General features: G+C 42.7%; 1 protein-coding gene across 8 annotated transcripts in view; it reads left to right on the forward strand.

The window, feature by feature from the left end:
• PAK3 (p21 (RAC1) activated kinase 3) overlaps positions 1-23,564 on the forward strand; it is a 252,788-nt gene that overhangs the window by 182,398 nt on the left and 46,826 nt on the right. For all 8 annotated transcript variants that reach the window (XM_070759569.1, XM_070759570.1, XM_070759568.1 and 5 more), the window contains 2 exons: positions 11,471-11,664; positions 16,436-16,536. In XM_070759569.1, coding sequence (XP_070615670.1) covers positions 11,493-11,664; positions 16,436-16,536 — 273 coding nt within the window. In that variant the 5' untranslated portion in view covers positions 11,471-11,492. The remainder of the gene's footprint in view (positions 1-11,470; positions 11,665-16,435; positions 16,537-23,564) is intronic.

Here is a 23,564-nt window from a genome sequence, read left to right on the forward strand (position 1 = left end):
CTCTCTTGTTCTCTCTTTCTCTCTCCTCCTTTCTTCTCTCTTTCTCCCTCTCCTTTTCTCTCTCTCTCTTGCTTTCTTTCTCTCACACTTTCTCTCTCTCTTGCTTTCTTTCTCTTTCTCTCTCCCCTCCTTTTTCTCTCTCTCTCTTTCTCTCTCCCCCCTCTTGCTCTCACTCTTTCTCTCTCTGTTTCTCACTCTTTCTCTCTGCCTCTCTCTTTCTCTCTGTCTCTCTTGCTTTCTCTCTCTCTCTCTTCTCTCTTTCTCTCTCCTCCTTTCTTCTCTCTCTCTCCCTCTCCTTTTCTCTCTCTCTCTGGCTTTCTTTCTCTCATACTTTCTCTCTCTCTCTCTTTTGCTTTCTTTCTCTCTCTTTCTCTCTCCGCTCCTTTCTCTCTCTCTCTCTCATACACCACACCAGCAACTGAGAGAGAGAGAGAGAGTGGAGAGAAAACAGAGGGCAGCTTGTCGGTCCGCGGCCCCCTGGACGAGTGGCCCCGCATGGCCCCAGCACCAGATTCCACCATCGCCTCCACTCCTTAACCCTCCCCGGCATCACCAGCCATGAGCGTGGCTCTCCGACTTGTCCACGGCACCCAGCGCCCATCCCCGCGCCGCCTCCACCTTCCGGTAGCGCACCCGACCTTTACCTGCAGGAACGGTGGTGGGGCGCCGTGAAGGGCTGCGCTTGAAGGCCAGCAGTGCCCGCGCCTTGGCCGGGCTCTTGCCCAAGGCTGACGCTGTTGGCATCAGCGGCTGCCACGGCACCATTGTTGTTGTTGTCATTGTGGCGCAAAGCCACGCAGTCCCGGATCACTCGCTACTTCTTGCCTAAGATTAGGAAAGCGCCACTTTCCTGGGCAGCCAGCTTTGTTGGCCGGTGCAGGAAAGCGGCATGTTTGAAAAGTGTGCGTTTAAAAAGCGTGCCGCTTTCCCGATCTTAGGTGAGAAGAAGCGAGTGATCCGGGACTGTGTGGCTTTGTGCCACTTCAAAAGTTTCTGCGTGGGGGTTTCCTAATGCCTGTTTGGGTGTGCACGCAGCTTAGAGGAAACATTGGTCCTACGCCATGTAGGGCATTATAAGTGATAACCAACAAGTGTACTGATCAAGTGTACTGTTAGCAGAATAACAGCCTTCTAGTACATAGAACCTATAGAACCTAAGAGACCTATACCATTCTGGACAAGTGGCTGTGCAGTCTCTTATTAAAACCCACAATCTCTGAAGGCGAGCCTTTCTACTGATTAATTGTTCTGTCGGGAAATTTATCCTTAGTTCTATGTTGCTTCTCTCTTTGATTGATTGATTGATTGATTGATTGTGTTGGAAGTCCAACCCCCTGGCCAAGCAGGAGACCCTACACCACTTTGGACAAGTGGCAGTCCGATCTCCCCTTGGAAGTCTCAATGGTTGGAGGTCTCACAATCTCCTCAGGCTACCTCTGTTCAACTGGTTGATTGTTCTCACCATCAGAAAGTTCTTCCTTATTTCCAGGTTGAATCTCTCCTTGGTCAGCTTCCATCCATTATTCTTTGTCTGGCCTTCTGGTGCTTTCGAAAAAAAGTCTGACCCCCTCCTCTCTGTGGCATCCCCTCTGTGGCTATCATGTCTCCACTGGTCCTTCTCTTTGCCAGACTGTCCAAGCTCAGTTCCTGCAACCCCTCTTCATATGTTTTAGTTTCCAGTCCCCTTATCCTCCTGGTTGCTTTCTTTTACATTCTCTACAGTTTCAATGTCTTTTTTGTAGTGTGGTGACCAAAACTGGATGCAGTACTCTAGGTGTGGTCTAACTAAGGCTTTATAGAGTGGTATTAGTACCTCTCTAATCCTAGATTGTGTCCCTCTGTTAATGCAACTCAGGATTGTATTGGCCTTCTTGGCTGCAGTTGCACATTGCTGGCTCATATTTAGTTGGTTGTCCACCAAGACTCCAAGATCCCTCTCCAAGATCCCTCTCACAGTCACTGCTATTGAGTATGGTTTCACCCTGTTTATATGTACATCTTTGGTTTTTCGTATCTAGTTGTAGGATTTTACTTTTCTCTGCATTAGTTTCCACCAGTAATGGGCAGCCAAATTTTTTACTGCCACACTGTGGGTGTGGCTTATTTTGTGGGTGTGGCTTAATGGCCATGTGACCGGGTAGGAGTGGCTTGTCAACCATGTGACCAGGTGGGAGTGGCTTGAATGATCACCATCATTCAAATGAACTGTTAAGTCCTCAACTTACAACCTTACCAGTGTCACTCACTGGGGTGACAATTTGCTTCGTGTTTCCCGTGCTCTCCTTCCTGGGTCACCTCACACACACCCCACCTCAGGCTGGGTAGCTATACGAACAGGTGCTGCCAGAAGCATAAATGCTGCCAGCGTCGCTTCCACCCACGCCTTCTGCTTGCACCTCAGGTGGGAAGTGGCCACGTGAGGCTGGAGGGGAGCCGGGCAGGAGAGAGGGAAGCTCGTCTGAGGCCAGGAAGGAGGAAAGAGGAAAAGAAGCAAGGAGCGCAGACACAGCAGCAGCAGGGGGGAAAAAGGAGAGCCAAGATCAGTAATCCAGGAAGTGACAGCCGCCGATCAGCTGGAGGTGCGCACACATCTTAATTTCCGCTGGTGGAACTGCATTCCATCCCATCCTGCCTGCTGCCCACCCCTGGTTTCCACCCATTGCTTCTTGTCCTGCCTTCAGGAGCTTTGGAGAATAGCTTGATTCCCTCTTCTCCGTGGCAGCCCCTCAAATATTGGAATACCACAATCATGCCTCCTCTAGTTCTTCTTTTCACTAGATTAGACACACCCAGTTCCTCCAACCGTTCTTCATATGTTTCAGCTTCTAGGCCCCTAAACATCTCTGTTGCTCTTTTCTGCACTTCTACTAGACTAAAGTCTCAACACCTTTTTTTATATATTGTGGTGACCAAAATTGGATGCAATATTCTTAAGTGGTTTTTTCTACAAGTTCTCATTCATTGAGGAGAATTTGTCTTTGTCTTTTACTTTTCTACAAAGGGGAAGAGGATTACCTGGAAATCACATGAGTAGTTAAATGTTTACGGAGATTCTCAGTCATCCAGGGCATGGTTGTCACCCCAGTTTGAAGAAGCTTCTTGGACGAGAAGCGAAACATCTCAAAGAAATACCGGGAAGCTGCCTCTTGAAAAAGCACCTTTGGGACACACGTATAGTGTGGTATCTTTGCAGTAATGAAAGGATGTGTATGAAGGTTTTATTTTTCATAATCCACTTGTCTTTAACTGTTCTGTTCCAGCGATGAGTTCCCCCCCCCCAAAGAAATATGCACACACACACACTGATTGAAAACATCAAACTGTTACACTTAATATTTCCTTAGCAGTGCGGTTTGATTTTTCAACAGTTTTCCAATATTTGAAGGACTGTCACAGAGAAGAGGGCCTATTTCTCCAAAGTGCCCAAAGGCAAGACAAGATGTAATGAATGGAAGATTATTAAAGAGAGATCAGCTTAGAACTATGGAGAAATGTCCTGACGGTGGAAGCAATTAATCAAGCAGCTTGTCTCCAGAAGTTGTAGATGCTTTATCAAGGGAGGTTTCCAAGAAGAGACTGGACAGCTATTTGTCCAGCATGGGGTGGAGTCTCCTGCTTGAGCAAGAGTTGGACTAGAAGACCTCTAAGGCCCCTTCCGACCCTATTATTTTATGTTCTATGAACAAATATATAGAAAAAATTAAAAACATGGGCCAAACAAAACACGTTCACTAGTTTATGGAGATTTCAGTCGTGCAGGTCACGGTTATTCCCAAAGTATTTTATTTTATTTTATTTTATTTTTAAAATAATTTTTATTGAATATAAACATTTTAAAAAGATATTTAAAAAGACAGACAATGCATTAAAACAAACATTAATACATACAAACAAAACAAAACAAAACACATTTTTCAGTAAATTGTGTTGATGTCGTATTTCCATGTAAGTACATGTAAGTTAAACTCTATTCCCTCTACAGTTTTCAGTTTCCAATCTATTGGAATATCGCCTCTTATATTTTTCCTTGAAGACATTTTACTTCTCATCCAAGATACTTCTTCAGAACTGGAGGAGCTTCTTGGATGAGAAAAATAACATCTTCAAGGACAAAGAAAGAAAGTGCCTCTTGAAAAAGCACCTTTGTAATTGTTATTAGTCTACTGGTTGGAATTGCCTTTGTTTTCTTGCCCATATTTCCTTCTATCTTTTAACTTGGTGCAACTTACTGTATATTTCTTATGGTCTAGGTAGGAGTGCTGCTCTAGCTGCAGAGGGATCAGCTGTCATATTTTACATTTGTTTTTAGCTCTTATGATTAATAAACCATTTCTGCCTTTCAGGCTGTTGTCATGGGTGCTGTGTAGACTTTGCATGCTTAGATATCTTGGCTGTAAGGAAAAACAACAGTCTGTGACTCCAAACCAAGCTCATTGAAAATTGTTAATGTGACAAACATCTGACTGAGTAAATCAGGAAAGATTAAGCGTTGAAGGTTTTACTGCCTTGCTAAATATATCTTAAGGTAATAGGAGTGCCAAATTTATTTGGGGTGGATTTTCACTTGGTCTAGCAGCTTTGAACTGCAAAATTCCAGACGATGGCTAGAGGCTAAGTATTATGTAGAAGGCTAATTCTTTGCCACTATTTAGAGGACACCTTAAATGTTGCAGTCTAGAATTTGAGCGTGATGTTTCACCAAAATTCTGAAATGTAAGATTGATTAGGGGGCTGGAGGCTAAAACATATGAAGAATGTTGCGGGAATTGAGTATGTTTAGTCCAGTAATGGGCAGCCAAAATTTTTACTGCCACACTGTGGGTGTGTCTTATTTTGTGGGTGTTGCTTGATGGTCATGTGACTGGGGTTTGTGGCTTGAATGATCATCATCGTTCAAGTGAACTATTATTGCCACATGATGTCTTTCATCTCAGCTGTGGGCAGAGTGAGGGTTTCGCGAGGGGAAAAAGACCGCAGCCCAGACTGCTTTGGCGCAGGGCAGCTCTCCTGGCCTTGGGAGGTGGCCGCATACGGCTGGAGGAGAGCCAGGCAGGAGAGAGGGAAGCTCGTCCAAGGCCAGGAAGGAGGAAAGAGGAAAACAGCGAGGAGCGCACAACAGCAGCAGCAGGGGGAAAAAGAAGAGCCAAGCCGAGACCGACAATCCAGGAAGTTACTGCTGCGGTTAATCTGGAGCTGTGCACATGGCTTCTGCCAGTGGAACTGTGTTCCACCCCGTCCTGCCTGCTGCCCACCCCTGGTTTAATCTAATGAAGAGAAGAACTAGGAGAGACATGATAGCAGTCTTCCAATGTCTGAGGGGCTGTCACAAAGAAGAGGGGGGTCAACCTGTTTTCCAAAGCACCAGAAAGCAGGACAAGAAACAATGGATACAAATCAATCAAGGAGAGAAGCAATCTGGAACTAAAGAGAAATGCCCTGACAATGTGAATGATTAATTAGTGAAACCATTTGCCTTCAGAAGTTCTGGATTTTCCATCATGGGAGGCTTTTAAAAAAGACAGCCATTTGTTCTTCTTCAGAAAGGGTTTGGACTAAAAGACCTTCAAGGGATGGGGATAAGTGTAAAAAATGGCAATGTCTTTTTTTTCAGTGACATTATAACTTTGAATGGTCACCAAACAAACGTGTTTTAAGTCAAGGACTACCTGTGATTTCCAGTAACCTCTGTTTCATCTTCCTCCTGACAATGAATATTCATTTTAGCTTCTATGGCCAGGCTCGCAGAGTGACTTAATTCTAAATTGCCCATTGTCCCAGACCACAGTCACATTTTGATTTCATTATATTTCTTTTTTTGAATTTGTAAACTTTTGTTTGTACAATAAAATTAAAATGAAAAATTAAATGAAAAATTGGCACCAACGAAACAGAAATGCCATGTTTAAATTACATAGCATGCGCTCCTCGAACTATATCATGCAGTGTGATACTCAACTTCACACACAGTCCACAAACTACCACATTTTAGCTTGGTGTAGCTTGTTGGAATACAGTAGTCCCTCGCTATATCGCGCTTCACCTACTGCGGCTTCACTTCATCGCGGGTTTTCAAGAAATATTAATGAGAAAAATCATTCGCGGATCTTCGCTGGTTCGCGGGTTTCTGAGGAAGTCGATCGGCAGATTTAAACAGCCCGCCGAACTCGATTGGCAGGTTTTTCAAAAAAAATAAACGGTATCTAAAATTGTAAATACTGTATTTAAATACTGTATCTAAAATAAATACTGTATGGGAAGGGTTTATAAACACTTAAAACAATGAAAACTTACCAAACAATTACAATATAAATACTTAAATAAGTACTATCAGTCGATAAATTCCCCATCGCGGATTTCACCTATCGCGGCCGGGTCTGGAACGTAACACCAGCGATAGGTGAGGGCTTACTGTAATCCATATTATTCACCAGCTCACGGCTTTCTTGCTGGTTTTGTCCCCGTCAACGTATTGTGATGGTGTGGTCGTAGAACTTTCTGCCTGCATTTGGTAGCAAAGGAGGGTGCTTTGTGTCATATTGAGTGCCTGAAACACAGCTGAGATCTCAAATAAAATCTAGTGCTGAATTCAGGCTCTAGGAAACAATGACACCATCAGCTATTTGGGTCAAGACCCATTAATAGAAGTCTTTGTAAAGGCTCCTATTACAAAAATCTCCTGGGAGGGATAGTTTAGCAAACTGACTTTTGTTTACAAATGGATGGCATGTGAGTAACCCATGTCTTTGCTTTGCTCCCTGGAAGCTGCTAAAGCATTTCATTGCCAGCCAGCCAAACATTTGATTGCATCATCAAAAGTCCGTCCTTATTCCCTTGACGGGCCAAGATTTGCAGGCAGTTACGTGATCTCCACTGGAGAACATACAGTTGCTTTCAAGCCAAGGAAAAAAAATGGCCATCCTCAAATCTGATTTATTTTTAAAGCTCCTGGCAGCTCCCTTATTAAGCAAAGAGAGACTTCTAGTCCATGCCACAATGCCATGCTGTGCATTGTGATGTCATGGCACAAATGATTCAGATTGTGTCATGGGTCTCAAGTCACATCAGGTGCGCACTGGAATTGAGGTCCCTTTGCCCCCGAGTTTGTCTGCCCACACCTGTCAATCTCAAAGAGGCCGCAGAGGATTCTTTGGATGCCCTCAGGCTGACCGGCAGGCTGGGTTTGAAACTTTGTTGTATAGGGCCCATTGTTCAAGTCTGTCAGGATCTTTTTGGATCCTGAGCTTGTCTTCAGGGGTGTTGACTATTCTTGCCAGTTTAGTGTCATCTGCAAATTTGATGAGTTCCCCTTGAAGGAAGTTAGTACTAGGGGCGGATTCCCATTCTCAGCACTCTTGGTGCACTGTTCATGCAGATTTACTCTTGTGTGCGTACGTGCGCATCCCAGCATACTTTTGCTTCTGTGCATACACAGGAAACAAAATCTCATGAGAGTACGCATGCGCAGAAGCAAAAAATGACCAAAATCTCACACGTGCATTCTCTTGCAAGATTTTGCTTCCTGGGATACACACGCAGGAGAATAGAAGCTGCGTATCCGCGCGCGATTTTGCTGCCTGCCCTGGTGTAATAGCATAATTGCGCTGGACTCCGCCAGCACTCAGAGCCACAGGGACAAGCACATGTCACCGTTCCATCTTAGCAGTCCACCTCTGCCGCACTGATAGCGAAAGTTGCACTATGCACGCAGCTTCTGTTCTCCTGTGCGCGCTCTCACATCCCAGTGTGATTTTGCTTGTGCTCTTGCACAGGAAGCAAAATCTCATGAGGAGATGCTCAAGTGTGTGAGATTTTGGTGATATTTTGCTTCTGTGAAAGCGCAGAAGCAAAAAAAAGAATCGCTGAAATATCACACATGTGCGTATCCCCTCAGGAGATTTTGCTTCCTGCGCATGAGCACAAGCAAAATCACACTGGGACACCTGTGCACGCACGCAGGAGAACAGAAGCTGTGCGTGCAACCCACCGGTAGCGGTGGTAATGGGAATCAACTCCTGGACAATCACATTGCTTAACTATAAATGCTGTTCTTTATTTATTTATTATTTATTAATTGGACTTGTATGCCTCCCCTCTCCGCGGACTCGGGGCGGCTCACAGCATATACCAAAAACATAACAATATAGTTTATCCAATTAATATACTAAAAAGATTCTTTAAAATTCTAACTTAAAACATTCATTTGCATTCATTCAATAATCACACTAACGACATTCGTTGGTCAGAGGGAAGGTCTAATGTCCCCAGGCCTGGTGGCAAAGATGAGTCCTTAAACTTTTTTGCAAGGCAAGGAGGGTGGGGGCAGTGCAAATCTCCAGGGGGAGCTGATTCCAGAGGGCCGGGCCCCCCACAGAGAAGGCTCCTCCCCTAGGCCCCGCCATGCGGGCCGCCCCGAGTCTTTGGAGAGGGGCGGCATACAAATCTAATAAATAATAAATAATAATAATAATAATAATTGTTTGGTCGACAGGACCTTGAGGAGACCAGCTTTGTGGGACCTCACCGGACACTGGGATTCGTGTGGCAGAAGGCGGTCTCGGAGATAATCTGGTCCTATGCCATGTAGGGCCTTATAGGTCATAAACAACACTTTGAATTGTGTCCGGAAACCAATCAGCAGCCAATGCTGTCTGCGGAGTGATGATGAAATATGGGCATGCTTTGGAAGGTCCATAACTGCTCACACGGCCGTATTTTGGACAATTTGAAGTTTCCGAACACTCTTCAAAGGTAGCCCCTTTCAATCCTCATCTCCCACCTCTCTTGGTTTAGATGACTTCTTATTATAACCTATGCTTATTAGTAATCTATGACTATCATTAAGTGCTGTACCTTATGATTCTTGACAAATGTATCTTTTCTTTTATGTATACCAAGAGCATTTGCACTAAAGACAAATTCCTTGTATGTCCACTCACACTTGGCCAATATTTTTCTAGTCTCTCTCTTCTTTGTTCATTCAGTTCTGCTTTGTTGTACACCATGTGGGGAAGAAGTAATCAACACTCATTTGAAATATTTCTCCAAGCAGCAGAAAGTTCTGAAAGGAGTCATTGAGTTGTGTGCCTACACCTATATGAATTCACCCTCAAAGAATTGCATGCATATAAGTGACCAGTTCTAGCCTTGATTTGAATACTTTGCTTCAATAAAATCCCTTGTCTCTTTGTTCTCACCTGTTGGTTGATTAGCTCCAGACTTTCAAATTACTGCAGCCCTTGGTTTAATTAAAATCCAGTTGAGATTCATTTAACCTGTTTGCAAAAGCCAGCCGTTGTGATTTCTGGGTCAGTGGCACACTGCAAAGAAGTAGAAACCTTATGTAGGGGAGGAAAAAAGACTGAGAATAGAAACACAGAAACATAGAAGACTGACGGCAGAAAAAGACCTCTTGGTCCATCTAGTCTGCCCTTATACTATTTCCTGTATTTTATCTTACAATGGATATATGTTTATCCCAGGCATGTTTAAATTCAGTTACTGTGGATTTACCAACCATGTCTGCTGGAAGTTTGTTCCAAGGATCTACTACTCTTTCAGTAAAATAATATTTTCTCATGTTGCCTTTCATCTTTCCCCCAACTAACTTCAGATTGTGTCGTGACCCAACCTTTTTCTCAACCAGGGAAAATACTCTGAAGATGTTCTGTGAGGTCAATGCAATCAGCTGAATTTCCCGTAATGCCCCCATGCTGTTGTGAGGCAGTTTGAGAAACGAAGGTGGCAGCTCACCCAGCTTTCTGGTACCTTAGAACTTTTGTCCCTTGCTTTAAGTTACTTGTATGAGTCTGTAATAGCTACTATAATAGCTGGAGTAACATAACAGAATATCAGAACAACAGAAATGGAAGGGACCTTGGAGCAGTGGTGAATTTTTTTAAAACTACCAGTTCTGTGAGTGTGATTTGGTGGGTGTGGTGTGGCGTGGTGGGCATGGCTTGGTAGGCGTGGTAAAGGGAAGGATACTGCAAAATCTCCATTCCCACCCCACTCTGGGGCCAGCCAGAGGTGGTATTCTCCGGTTTTCCAAATTACTCAAAATTTATGCTACCAGTTCCCTAGAACCTGTCAGAATCTGCTAGACTTCACCTCTGCCTTGGAGGTCTTCTAATCCAGCCTCCTAGTCAAGCAGAAGACCCTATACCAGTGATGGCGAACCTATGGCATGGGTGCCAAAGGTGGCACATGGAGCCATATCTGCTGGTACGTGAGCAGTTGCCCTAGCTCAGCTCCTGTGTGCATGTGTGTGCCGGCCAACTGATTTTGGGCTCACACAGAGGCTCTAGTAGGACGTTTTTGGCTTCCAAAGAGACTCCGGGGATGGGGGAAGGCGCTTTTACCCTTCCCCAGCTCCAGGGAAGCCTTTGGAGTCTGGGGAGGGTGAAACACGAGCCTACTAGGCCCACCAGAATTTGGAAAACATTTCCAGCCTCCAGAGGGCCTCCTGGGGGCAGGGGAAGCTGTTTTCGCCCTCCGCAGTCATTGAATTATGGGTGTGGGCACTCGTGCATGTGCAATAGTGCATGCCCATGCTCTTTTGACACCCGAGGAAAAAAGGTTCGCCATCACTGCCCTATACCATTTCAGACAAATGGCTGTCCAAACTCTTTTTAAAAGCATCCAATGATGGAGCAGTCACAAATTCTGAAGGCAAATTAATAGAATACATGGCATAGGACCAGATTATCTCCGAGACTGCCTTCTGCCACACGAATCCCAGCGCCCCGGTGAGGTCCCACAGAGTTGGCCTTCTCAGGGTCCCATCAACCAGACAATGTCAGCTGGCGGGACCCAGGGGAAGAGCCTTCTCTGTGGGGGGGGGGCGGCCCTCTGGAATCAGCTCCCCAGAGAGATTTGCACTGCCCCCACCCTCCTTGCTTTCTGAAAAAGTTTGAAGACTCATCTTTGCTGATAGGCATGGGGCCACTAGATCATCTCTCCCCCCCACCAACGAATGTGTTTAGAATAAATTGTTGATTGAGTGAATGTTAACTGAATCTTTTAATTTTTAGGATGTTTTAAAGGTTTTTTATTATTATTAATTGAATTAAATTGTTTTATTGTGTGTTCCTTGTTTGTTGTGAGCCGCCCCAAGTCCACGGCATACAAATCCAATAAATAGATAGACAGACAGACAGACAGACAGACAGACAGACAGACAGACAGACAATTCAGGAAACGTCTTGTTAGTTCTAGGTCGGTTCTCTCCCTGATTAGTCTCCATCCACTGCGTCTTGTCCTACCTTCAGTTGCTTTGGGAAATAGGTTGACACCCCCCCACCCTTCTTTGAGGCAGACCCTCAAATATTGGAACACTGCTGTCATGTCACCCTTAGTCCTTTTCACAAGACCTGCCCAGTCAGCTCTAAAACCTCTGGTTTGTTTCAGCTGTCCTGTTTTCCCTAATCACCCCTCACCCACTTCTCCTTTCCTCTCTTTCTTTGGTCGCCAGGAAGCTGTGAGAATTGCTGAAGATGTCTGAAAGCCTGGATACTGAAGAAAAACCTCCTGCGCCTCCTCTGAGAATGAACAGTAACAACCGCGATTCTTCGGCCCTGAACCACAGTTCCAAACCGCTTCCCATGGCGCCCGAAGAGAAGAACCGGAAAGCTCGCCTGCGCTCCATCTTCCCAGGAGGAGATAAAAGTAATGTATCGGCCTGGCAGGAGACTCCTCGCCTCTTCTTTCCTTTTATTTTCCTGCAGGGTGGTCCAGGGAGGGCAAAACGGTCAAACTAACAGCTGCCATTTTGTCTTTGGAACTGTGCAGTATTGGGCTGCTGCACGGACAGTCCAATACACTGTTCTGGTAGGAAAAATGGAGATGTGCAAGTATCTCCACACCCACGGGCATGCACCCATGCACCCATGTGAGATTTGGCTTTTATGCATGCGCAGGAAGTGAATTTGTGCACGCAAGAGATTTTGTTGAAAATTGAGAAATTGAAAATTTGTGTGAAAGTGTGCTTCCTGCGCAGCAGTGTGCGTTCACATACACATCAAATGTGCGTGCACCCGCGCCAATCACCTGGAGTGCACTGGAAGCGCTGGCGATGGGGAGCCCATCACTGGAACTGTGCCTTGTTTTTTATCTGGACAATTCGTGTGTCGCATCTTAAAAGGGACAGAGGTTTGATTCCACAGGTGGAATGGCCATCCTCATTTTTGTGATTCCCCCCAACATCTGGCTAAAACCATAAAAACTACTTCAAGCATGCTGTTTATTTTAATTGCTTTGCATATATCATAAATAGCATTTAGTATATAGCAAAGCATTTGGAGTAGGGATGGACAATTATTTTTCCTTAGGGGTCACAGAAACTGGTCCTGTTCCATTTGACCTCAAAGAGGTCAGACCTGGACAGGCAAAGGGCCACATGATTGATAGCAAACAGCTTCATAAGTCATGCCTAGCTATTTTTTTCTGAACCAACCTTTATGGAATAAGCCACAGTTCGATAGGTTGAGACCTCGTCTGGGCTGACAAACTACAAGGTCACATGCTCAAACTATAATTGACTGAAGTTTCTTATGAATCAAGAAATTTAATTTTACTGTTTGTCAGTTCATGCCAGGATTATCTATTTTGATTGGCGTGCGTTTTTCCAGAGCTGGGTCCCTCAATCACCTGCTCCTTCCAGTGTTAAATTATAAATGTAGGCTTCTTCTCCTTCTCTTCCTCCTTCTCCTCTTCTTCTTCTTTCTTCCTCCCCCCCCCCCATGTCACAATTTAGCAGAGGATATGCATCTACATTCTGAACCTTTGGAAAGTTTTATATATATATGTATGTGTGTATGTGTGTGTGTGTGTGTATGTGTATATTTATGCGTGTGTGTATGGGTGTATATATATATAATATACATATACATATAAATATAAATTTATATGTAAATGTATATGAAGGGATTGGATACTGTAGCCTAGAGGATAATTCTCTGCCTTAGAAGGCAAAGGTAAACATAAAAAAAGCAAAGTTGGTATAGGTAAATTTGGACAATAGGACGGTAGGACAAGGACGGTAGGCACAATGGTGCGCTTATGCGTGCCCCTTACAGACCTTTTAGGAATGGAGTGAAGTCTATGGTAGACAATCTAAGGTTAATGTTTTTGGGGTTTGGGGAAGAAACCACAGAGTTAGGTAGTACATTAGATGCATTGATCACTCTGTCCCTGAAGTCATTTTTTCTGCAACTGCAATTTCGTATTTTCTGTCTCAGTTGGAGCATCAGCACTTTTCAGTTACTTATTTTGAACTCCAGGATGAGGTACATGTCATATGGAGTCCCAAAATAATCTCTTTCTCTGTCTCGGTAGGCAGTTTAATTGAGTGACGTCTTTGTGTTTAAGCAGTCTGGTCTTGCTATGTCTTGTCATTATAATTCATTTCCTCTAAAGTGCAGGATGTGATGTTGAGGAAGAAAATAAAGAAATTGCCATTCCTTAGACATAGCGGTTAAATATAGACTTTCTGATCCATCTTTAATTCTTGGGTTAAATGCATTTTTCAATGAAGATATTACTTATGCAGCCCTATTAAGATGAGACTTTAAAAATTGATCTATGCTGATTTTTCTTGCTGGCATCTCAATAAGAGAAACAATAGCCAGTTTCTTCTGAGATTTTTAAAAATAGACATTTCTCCATATTTTTGCCATATATTCCTTCATGCATATCTCTATAACTACTCCAAAATATAATTTGAGTGCTATTTTGATTTCTCTGTGGGATGCTCCTACCCAGAACATGGGGCTTCTAAAGATGAACCAAATCTCTTTATATAAGACAGCTTCAGTCACTTAGAATTAAGCCAAGACTTTATACATACTTTTGAAGATTAAATGATAGCACCTGGGTTCACACACAATGCCGTAATTGAGGGTTTCCATATCAGGATCATAAGCAAAGTATGGTTTAATGCCATGTGTAATCTAGGTTACAAGGACCTCTGGGAAAACTCATTGACATGGTGCTGTTATTGTTTGTTAATTTATTATCTATCTATCTATCTATCTATCTATCTATCTATCTATCTATCTATCTATCTATCCATTCATCCATTAATGGAATTTGTATGCATGGGACTCTGGGCGGCTTACAGCAATAAAAATAAATAGAAAAACAGTTTAAAATACCATTGATACAGTCAATGTTTTATAATCCTGCAGTGGCCAGAATTAAAGAGCGTCAGTTGCCAGGTTTTCCAGCCTTTTCGAAAAGCCAGAAGGGTGGGGGCAGTACAGATCTCGGGGGGTAGTTGGTTCCAAAGAGCCGGGGCCATCACAAAGAAGGCCCTCCCTCACGGCCCCACCAGTTGACATTGTTTAGTTGACAGGACCCGGAGAAGGCCAACCCTGTGGGTTCTGATTATTTGCTGGGAGCTATGCAGTAGGAGACGATCCCGAAGACAAACTGGCCTTAAGCCGTGTAGAGCTTTATAGGTAATAACCAACACATTGAATTGTGACCAGAGACCAATTGGGAGCCAGTGCAGCTGTTAGGGTGGTATTTCCATTTAGAGGTCCATGAGCTTGGTTGTTTTCTTACAGATGTTTCATTACCTAAACTAGATAAGATCATCAGCGCTACAAGCAGTCATGGGCTGCTCCCCCCACAAGGGTAGCGGAAATGCTCTGGGAATGGTGCAACCGACAGATTTCTGGTGATAATCGCCGGTTTTTTGCTTCTGCGCATGCGCAGAAGTAAAAATACTGTCAAAAGTAGCCGAAATCTTACTTGCACTTACGAGATTTCATCATGCACAGAAGCAAAAATATTGGCAAAAATAGGCCAAATCTCATGAGATTTGGCTTGCTGTACATGTGAAGAAACCAAATCTCACATGGGGCTCACCTACGCATGTGTCAGGAGCATATGCACCTGCTCCGTCTGTCAAGGGCCATCTGGGTAGCGAGGTAAGGGGCAGCCCACCACTGGCTACAAGAGAGAGTAATTCTCATTCCCTTCTAGCCAGGATTGAGTAGCCAAATTTTTTACTGCCACACTGTGGATGTGTCTTATTTTGTGGGTGTGGCTTGATGGTCATGTGACTGGGTAGAAGTGGCTTGCCGGCCATATGACCAGGTGGGAGTGGCTTGAACAATCATCATCGTCCTCAACTTACAACCTCACCAGTGTCGCTCTCTGGGGTGACAATTTGTTTCGTGTTTCCCGTGCTGGGTTGACCCCTGTCTCAGGCTGGGTAGCTAAGTGAACGGGTGCCAATCAGCTGTTGAGAAAAGAGAGGGGAGGAAATGGGCCCCCTACAACACCTGTCGGTGCTGGTCTTTCTGCCACTTTCCGAGAAGGAGGAGGAGGATGGGAGGGAGGGATGATCAGCTAGAGCTGGGCACACAGCTTCATTTCCGCCTTTGGAACTGCGTTCCATCCCGTCCTGCCTGTTGCCCACCCCTGCTTCTAGCACTGATGATGTTACCTTGTTATGGTTAATGAAACATCTGCAAGAAAGTAACCAAGTTCAGAGAACATCAAGAACCCCACAATCTTCCCCCTCCTTCTCCTCTTCCTTCTCTTTCTCCTCTTCACAATACCCACTCCTTTCTAGCATTGATGATGTTACCTTGTTTTGGGCAATGAAACATTTGCAACAAAACAACCAAGAGATCCTCCTCCTCCATCACCTGCTCCTCCTCCTCCTCTTTCTTCTTCTCCCCACAATATCCACTCCCTTCTAACACTGATAATTTATGGGACCGCCTACTACCTCACACGTCCCTATAACCAGTAAAGGCCCACAGAGTTGGCCTTCTCCGGCCCCGTCTGCCCAAAATGTTGGTTGGCGGGACCTCAGAGAAGAGCCTTCTCTGTGGCAACTCCTGCCCCCGGAGATGCGCACTATCCCTGCCCTTCCAGCCTTCTGGAAAGCCATTAAGACCTGACTTTCGCTGCAGGCCTGGGACCAGGAATGAATGCCTGAATGCTTGCGTTTCATTAACAGGGTATTGAACTGTATTTTAATATATATATTATGCTGATATTATAATTTTTATATTGTTTTATATGTTGGTAAGCCACCCAGCGTCCACTGGAATTGGGCGGCATGCCAATCTTGTAAACTATTAAACTATTAATGCTACCTAGTTTGAATAATGAAATGTCTGGCAGAAAAAAATGAAGTTCAGAGACCACCACAGACCCTGATTTCAAGCCCAAGCTACAAATATTCTGCTTTATTGGTATTTCCATTCAGTTAAGCAGCAAAGCAGAAAATGCTTCGGAATTTGATAAATGCCTAAAACTCCTTAGGTGATATTGCCAAGAATCCTTGCAAATCCAAATTTATTTCAGTCTTCTCGCCCACCCCCCTTTCTATTCCTTTGCTTTCAATAAACCAGACAGGGAAATCGATGAACAAATGACTGCACAGAAATATAAATGGCTGTTAACATTTTGCCCCTAGCCAATAAGAAGAAAGAAAAGGAACGTCCTGAAATTTCTCTCCCTTCAGACTTCGAGCACACAATCCACGTTGGCTTTGATGCCGTCACCGGGGAATTCACAGTAAGTCTTCTCTTCCTTGTCTGCCTACCTTCTACCCCCTTTTCTTTCCCAGCCATCAGTTGTGTACCGGTACAGGTGGTCCTTGACTTATACCAGTTCATTTAGTGACAATTCAAAGTTACAAAAAAAGGCACTGGGAAAAAAAAGACTTACGACTATTTTCCACACCTGATCGCCATTGCAGCATCTTTTTGGTTGCATGATCATAACTCGGCAATTGATGCTTGGTATTAATGATGGTTGCAGTGTGTCGGGATCAAGTGATCCCCTTTGGTGACCTCCCTATAATCAAAATGGATGGGGAAAGCCAGATTCAGTTAATAGTCTTGCTACTAACTTAACAATTGCAGTGACTCACTTAATAAATATTTGTTTATTTATTTTAAAACATAGAAGATTGACGGCAGAAAAAGACCTCATGGTCCATCTAGTCTGCCCTTATACCAGTGATGGTGAAACTTTTTTTCCCTCAGATGCTGAAAAAGCATGGGCGTACACTATCGCGCATGCGCAAATGCCCACACCCATAATTCAATACCTGGGAAGGGCGAAAACAGCTTCCCCTACCACCCGGAGGCCCTCTGGAGGCAGGAAACGGCCCATTTCCCAACTTCTGGTGGACAGAGTAGGCTTGTGTTTTGCCCTCCCCAGGCTCCAAAGGCAAAAATCAGCTGGCCAGCACACACATGCATATTGGAACTGAACTAGGGCAACAACTCGTGTGCCAGTAGATATGGCTTCATGTGCCACCTGTGGCACCCATGCCATAGGTTTGCCATCACTGCCTTATACTATTTCCTATATTTTATCTTAGGATGGATATATGTTTATCCCAGGCAAGTTTAAATTCAGTTATTCTGAATTTACCAACCACTGGAAGTTTGTTGGAAGTTTCTTCCAAGCATCTACTACTCTTTCAGTCAAATAATATTTTCTCATGTTGCTTCTGATCTTTCCCTCAACTAACCTCAGATTGTGCCCCCTTGTTCTTCTGTTCACTTTCCTATTAAAAACACTTCCCTCCTGAACCTTATTTAACCCTTGAACATATTTAAATGTTTCGATCATGTCCCCCCTTTTCCTTCTGTCCTGCAGACTATACTGATTGAGTTCATGAAGTCTTTCCTGATAGGTTTTATGCTTAAGACCTTCCACCATTTTTGTACTTAATCAAATTTATAGGCCGCCCTTCTCCAGTGGATTCAGGGCGGCATACAAAATTAAAAACCAAAATATAATATAAAACCCCACAATTTAAAAGACAATCATTCATCACTCATCCACTCCACTAACACACTACAGGCCAGAGGAGGTGTTATCACTCAATGGCTCTGTTGTGGTTCCGTCTGAGGCCCCTCAGGGAACGGCTGATCTTCTGTCGGTTTCCAGCTCAGAGGGAGAGGCTGAGGAACAGGAGGTGCAGGCAGACGAGGAGGAGGAATCCCAGGCTGAAGAAGAGGGAGGACAGCCAGAGTCCCCCCAGAGGGAGCTCTCCCCAGCAAGCAGCCTGGATTCCTTAGAGGAAAATGCACAAGCCATAATTGATCTGCCACAGAGAAGAGCTACTCAGAGAAGGGATCAATTGGCTAAGTACTTTCAGCATTAAAGAGGCAACAGCTGGGTTTGGGTGTGGTGCTCTTTGGAAAGGCTAAAAGGCAGACCCACCCTTCCTGGCTTGTGGAGTTTTATCTTTGAGAGTCTTGGGACCTGGCTGTGAACTTTGGCGTCTTGGAATCCTGGTTTGTGCCTTTGACTACTGAAACCTTGGGGTGGGTGTGCCAGCAAGAAGCTTGCTGTATTGTCTGGACATCAGGACTCTGCTGTAAAGTATTATAGCCTGTCTGTTGGGAAGAACAGGTTTTCCTCTGTGTTTATTTTTTCCAGCTATAAAATACTTTTGGCTTTTACCAGAGTGTCTGGCTGTTTTTTCCAGTTGGTGTTGAGGTCTGGGGGAACCCAGACAGAACAGGCTCCAGGCCAGAAAGATCACAAAACAGGGGAAAACTCACTTAACTCACTTAGCAACAGAAATGTTGGGTTCAATTGTGGTCATAAATCAAGGACTACCTGTATTTTTTGAATGCAGAAATGGATGTGAGAATCCAGGTAGTGCTAACCGCCTGCTTGGTGTTCATTAGAACAGGTATGCACATGGGGTATATGCAGGGAAGGGCTACCAAAATTTTTAGTACCACACTGAGGGTGTGGCTTACGCAGGGCGTCCTGCATTTTCTTTCAACATCTTTCAGTGCAAATGGGATGCTTTGGGATGGAGCTCCATTTTCGCTACCCCACTGCGTTCACCCCCATCTGGGCAGCAGCCCAACGCTGGGTCTATGCCATAGTTATGTCAATGCACACTGAGTCCGCCTTTCAGATAACAGCTATGCATGACTTCGTCACAAACCATAATGGATTACAATGCTGAAACCTATCTAGGCCTTTGAAGATTCTATTGTAACCCATTATTAGTTGTTTCTGTTAGACAGGTGAGTCTTTGCGCTGACAGAACTTAGCCGAGGCTTGACTTTTTAGACATGGAATTTTTTATTCTGGCATTTTCAGCACCACTCCAGCTCAGCTTCAATAGAACAGCGAACAGACTTAGGAAAGCTCCTTATATAGTGTGGCTGTCAGACAGCCAACCAATCACAATGCTTTAACTTCCCAATCTAAAGGCCTCTTGTGCTTAGCCAATCAGGCTTCAGCATCAGCCTTCCTGGCCGGTCGTAATTCCAGGATTTTGTGTTTCTGGTGGGGTTATAAGTCGAGCATTTAACAGTTTCCCTCCCCAAAGGTGGTAAGGCTATGAGCTATGAATAACTATAGAAAAAGATCTGAATGGGCCCTGTGGATTCAGCTCATAGGATACCTGAGGAACTTACATTTGATATTGAGCATCAAACCGAGGCCATCCAGATATCATTTGACCTACATGTCGAATATTGTAAATGGAGCAAGTCCAAATGAAAAGAAAGACTGGGAGTTGTGGTTTTCTGGCATGTGGTCACAACACATTGCCATTGCTGAATTTGTTATTGTTTAGGTCAGTGTTTCAACCTTGGCCATTTTAACATGGGTGGATTTCAACTCCCAGGATTTCTTGCCAGCCACAGTTTTCCTTTAGGGTGTTTTTTTCCAGCACCCCTGGATATTGCATTCCATGGTGGTCTCCCATCCACATCCCATCCATTTGCTAATATTAGAGCAAATGATCCGAAGTCGAGAGCTACCTGTATATGTGGCCCAAACCTGACTTAGGTAGAGATGATCATAATCAGCTGTACTTGTACAGAACATTCTCTATTCACATGCAGAATTTTGCAAAACCTGAGTGTCTCGCTGCTGGTTTAACCAACCAAACATGTTTTTCCCTACTGTGGGGCATATTTATTTATTTATTTATTTATTTATTGTTTGTTTGTTTGTTTGTTTATTTATTTATTATTTTGACAGGTAACTCAAGACAGTTACAAATCCACCATCCCTTCCTCCTCCTATTTTCCCCACACCAATTGGCAAATAATTGCCAATTATTACAACAACAAAAATAATTTCCCACAACAATTGGCCCAAACTCACCCAACTGGCTTTCATGGCTAAAGTAGGACTAGAACTCATTTTCTCCTGGTGATTGGCCCAAAGTCACCCAACCAGCTTTTATGGCTAAAGAGAGACTAGAACTCACGGTCTCCCAATTTTTAGTCTGTTTCCTTAATCACTAGGCCAGACTGTCTCCTTGGATTCCCTTCTTTAATTCATTCCCAAGGAAAGACATTAGGTTGTTCAGGCTGGGAGGAGTCGGTGGAAGAATGTGTCACAAAAATAAACCAGCCATATTGTCTTGTTGCTTTGCCATTTTTTTCTCCCTCAAAGTCTGGAGAAAGGCGTTTTGATGCAGCCTCTTCTACAGTGTGAGAGAAGTCTTAATGTCTAATGACGGACAGATCAGGGATTTCATGCAATTCTGGAGTACCACACATTATCCTTCCTTGCTTAGCACCTCTGGGAAAAAAATGATTTCTCAAGACAAAAAGATTAAGAAACAGGAGGTGGGAGCCTTTTACAATGCCCTAGAAGGGAGAATGTTAAAAAGAAAAACGGGGTTTCAGTGAAAATGAATAATCACGGAATGGCTTGCCTCTAGAAGTTGTGCATGCTCTATCAGTGGAGGTTTTGAAGGAGATAGAGATTCATTTTTCTGAGGTGGCCTTGAGCAGGGACTTGAACTAGATGACCTTTGAGCTCCCTTCCAGCGCTATGAGTCTATGTTTATAGGGGCCAATTTCTACAGCAAGGAAGGTCCTTAAAATCACCAGATAATTTATTCTTTATAAATTATTTATAATCTATATTTACATTTATTTATAAAGAATAAAAATTATTATTTATCCCCTAATTGTTTCTAAAATTTAGATATTGCTGGATTACCTTGCAAACTTATTGAGTAAGCAGGTTCCAAATTCAGTCTTGAGTATTTTAAATCATGACTACGTTATGACCTTTCTGAGCCTTTGGCACCTTTGTTTTCATGGAATCCTCTCTCCATTAAAAAAAAAAATTAAAAGAATAGAATAGAATTCTTTATGGGCCAAGTGTGATTGGACACACAAGGGGTCAAATAAGCAATGAAGAAGCAATCAATCAATCAAGGGGGAAACATTGACTCTTCTTAGCACAGTTCAAGACAAAAGCATTCCAACCTCATTTTTTTGCTTTTACACATTAATTTACACCAGAGGCCTTGAAACTTGGCAACTTTAAGACTTATGGACTTCAACTCCCAGAATTTTCCATCCAGCATAGCTGGTTGGAAAATTCTGGGATTTAAAATCCACAACTCTTAAAGTTGCCAAATTTCAAGACCTCTGGTTTACACATTATATTATATATATTTATATATAATGTGTGTGTGTTTATTAAGTTATTAAGTTATCAATTTGATTTGAATGCCACCCAATCCTGACATACATACATATATGTATGTAAATACCTGTATGTATGTATGTATGTACAATATATATATGTATAATGTATATGTATATGTGTATTTGTGTATAGGTTTACACATTATATATTTATAATCAGCCCTTTTCTATAATGACAACTTTTTTGACCAACAAAACCAGTCAAAGTTACATTTTTTTTATCACAAGTAATCCAGAAGATCCAAATGAGATTATATTTTCCTCTTTAAATAAAATAAACAATTTAACCATTCCTGCTTTATCTTCCTTGCTATGGAAATAATATATATTTCTATTTGTACCTAATAATCTTTGTGAACTGTCACCATTTTTATTAACAAGATTCATTATATTCTTTCAAATTCTTTCAGCAATTCTTCCTGAAGGAAAAAAAAACTTTTTTTCCACCCCTTTTTAAAAAAATACTAAACTTTTTAAAAATACTTTTTAAGTCAAACCTTTCTAACACATCTTTTTCTTTGATTTCTTACCATACAAGCTTTAAATTTCAGTATTACATTTAGATCCTTCCCTCTAAACAACCCTTATAGAATAATATTCCTTTCTTTTATAAACAACCTTTTTAACACACAACTGGTACATCTTTTTCTTTAACTTTCTCTTAATACAGATACTCTCAAATACATTTTCAATAGCATATAATATATAAATATTACCTTTTCAAATTTTGGATTAATTCTTTCAGTTACACATATCAAACAAAGAAAAATACATCTTAATTACACTTAACCCATTAAGTTTACGTCACTCCTTCTAGCTTGTATTCCTGGAGTATTTTTTTTTCTCCTCTGGAAGTTTTAAGGAAGGGTTATAGTTATAGGCCTTTCTTTTTATCACAAAATCCTCAACCTTGTTAAGATTCTTAAAGAAAAAGTCCCAAATTTGTCTTTTTTCCTCAGCCCTCTTCTTTCACTTGTGTTGAGAGGTATATAGTTAAACCATATTAGTGAAAGTTAATATCAGGTTATTCCAAAACTGCCATGAACTCCTTTGAATTTTCAGCTACTTGTGAAGTTTCCTCGGTAGTTTAGTAACATTCTCCACATGTTGGCATGTATTTGAGATGATTTTTTAAATCATCTTTGGAGCATAGCTGGTCAACAAATTGTTGGATTTTATTTAGAGACCTTTCAAATATACCTCTAATACTTTTGTGGGAAGGATATTCTATAAGACTGGCATCATAGCAGAGAAAGCTTATCTCCTCCAACCCATCAAAGCAGTTCATGGCCAATGATAGCCACAGTAGCCCCCCCCCCCCCCCCCTGGCAAGATCTGATGGAGCAGGCTGATATAATATTGAAAGAGATTAACACTATTACTAAAATAATAATATTGAAAGTTATATTCCCTATGCTTTTCCATATTGTCATTGAAGACAATATATATATTATTTTGTAATAATAATTAGTTCCTACCTGTTGCATACCATCAAAGTTACTAAAAATCTAGCATTCACAATAGATGATACATTACAAATATTTGATGATGTTTCCATATTGTATATGTCCTGTCTGCTTTTATTAAAAGGCATGCAAATAAATAACTTCATTTTTATTCCTTTTGATTTAAAAAAATGTAACATTTTGTGGGTCTGACCAAGGCACTGTGATCGTTGTTCTAAATGAGTTTTTCTACAGGACTGATTTTTTAAAAACTAATGATATGTTTATTGCAGCAAGGATTCTCCTGCTAAGGACATTTGGCAAAAAATATTTTTCCTGCATTTTATATTCTTTCTCTTAAGTGGGGGGGGGGGGGGGTGTATTCTAAATCTATGCAAATGTTCCTCCTTCATTTCAGAAGGTAGCCATCATTCTGTCTGTGTTAAGCATCATGAGTTGTGTGCAATGTGCGCAGGGATTTTTTGGTTTATTTCTTTTTTTTTACTCTCAGGCCTACTGTCTCACTCACTGTCTTGGCTGAATTGCTTGTGTTGCTCACAGCCACATCCAAAAATCATAACTGGGGACACCTGCTCTGAAGTTTGGCTTTCAATCATGAACATGAGGTGGCATGAAGTTGCTTGTGACTATGCAT

This window comes from Erythrolamprus reginae, chromosome 8 (assembly GCF_031021105.1).
Source record: "Erythrolamprus reginae isolate rEryReg1 chromosome 8, rEryReg1.hap1, whole genome shotgun sequence".
Lineage (NCBI taxonomy): Eukaryota > Metazoa > Chordata > Lepidosauria > Squamata > Dipsadidae > Erythrolamprus > Erythrolamprus reginae.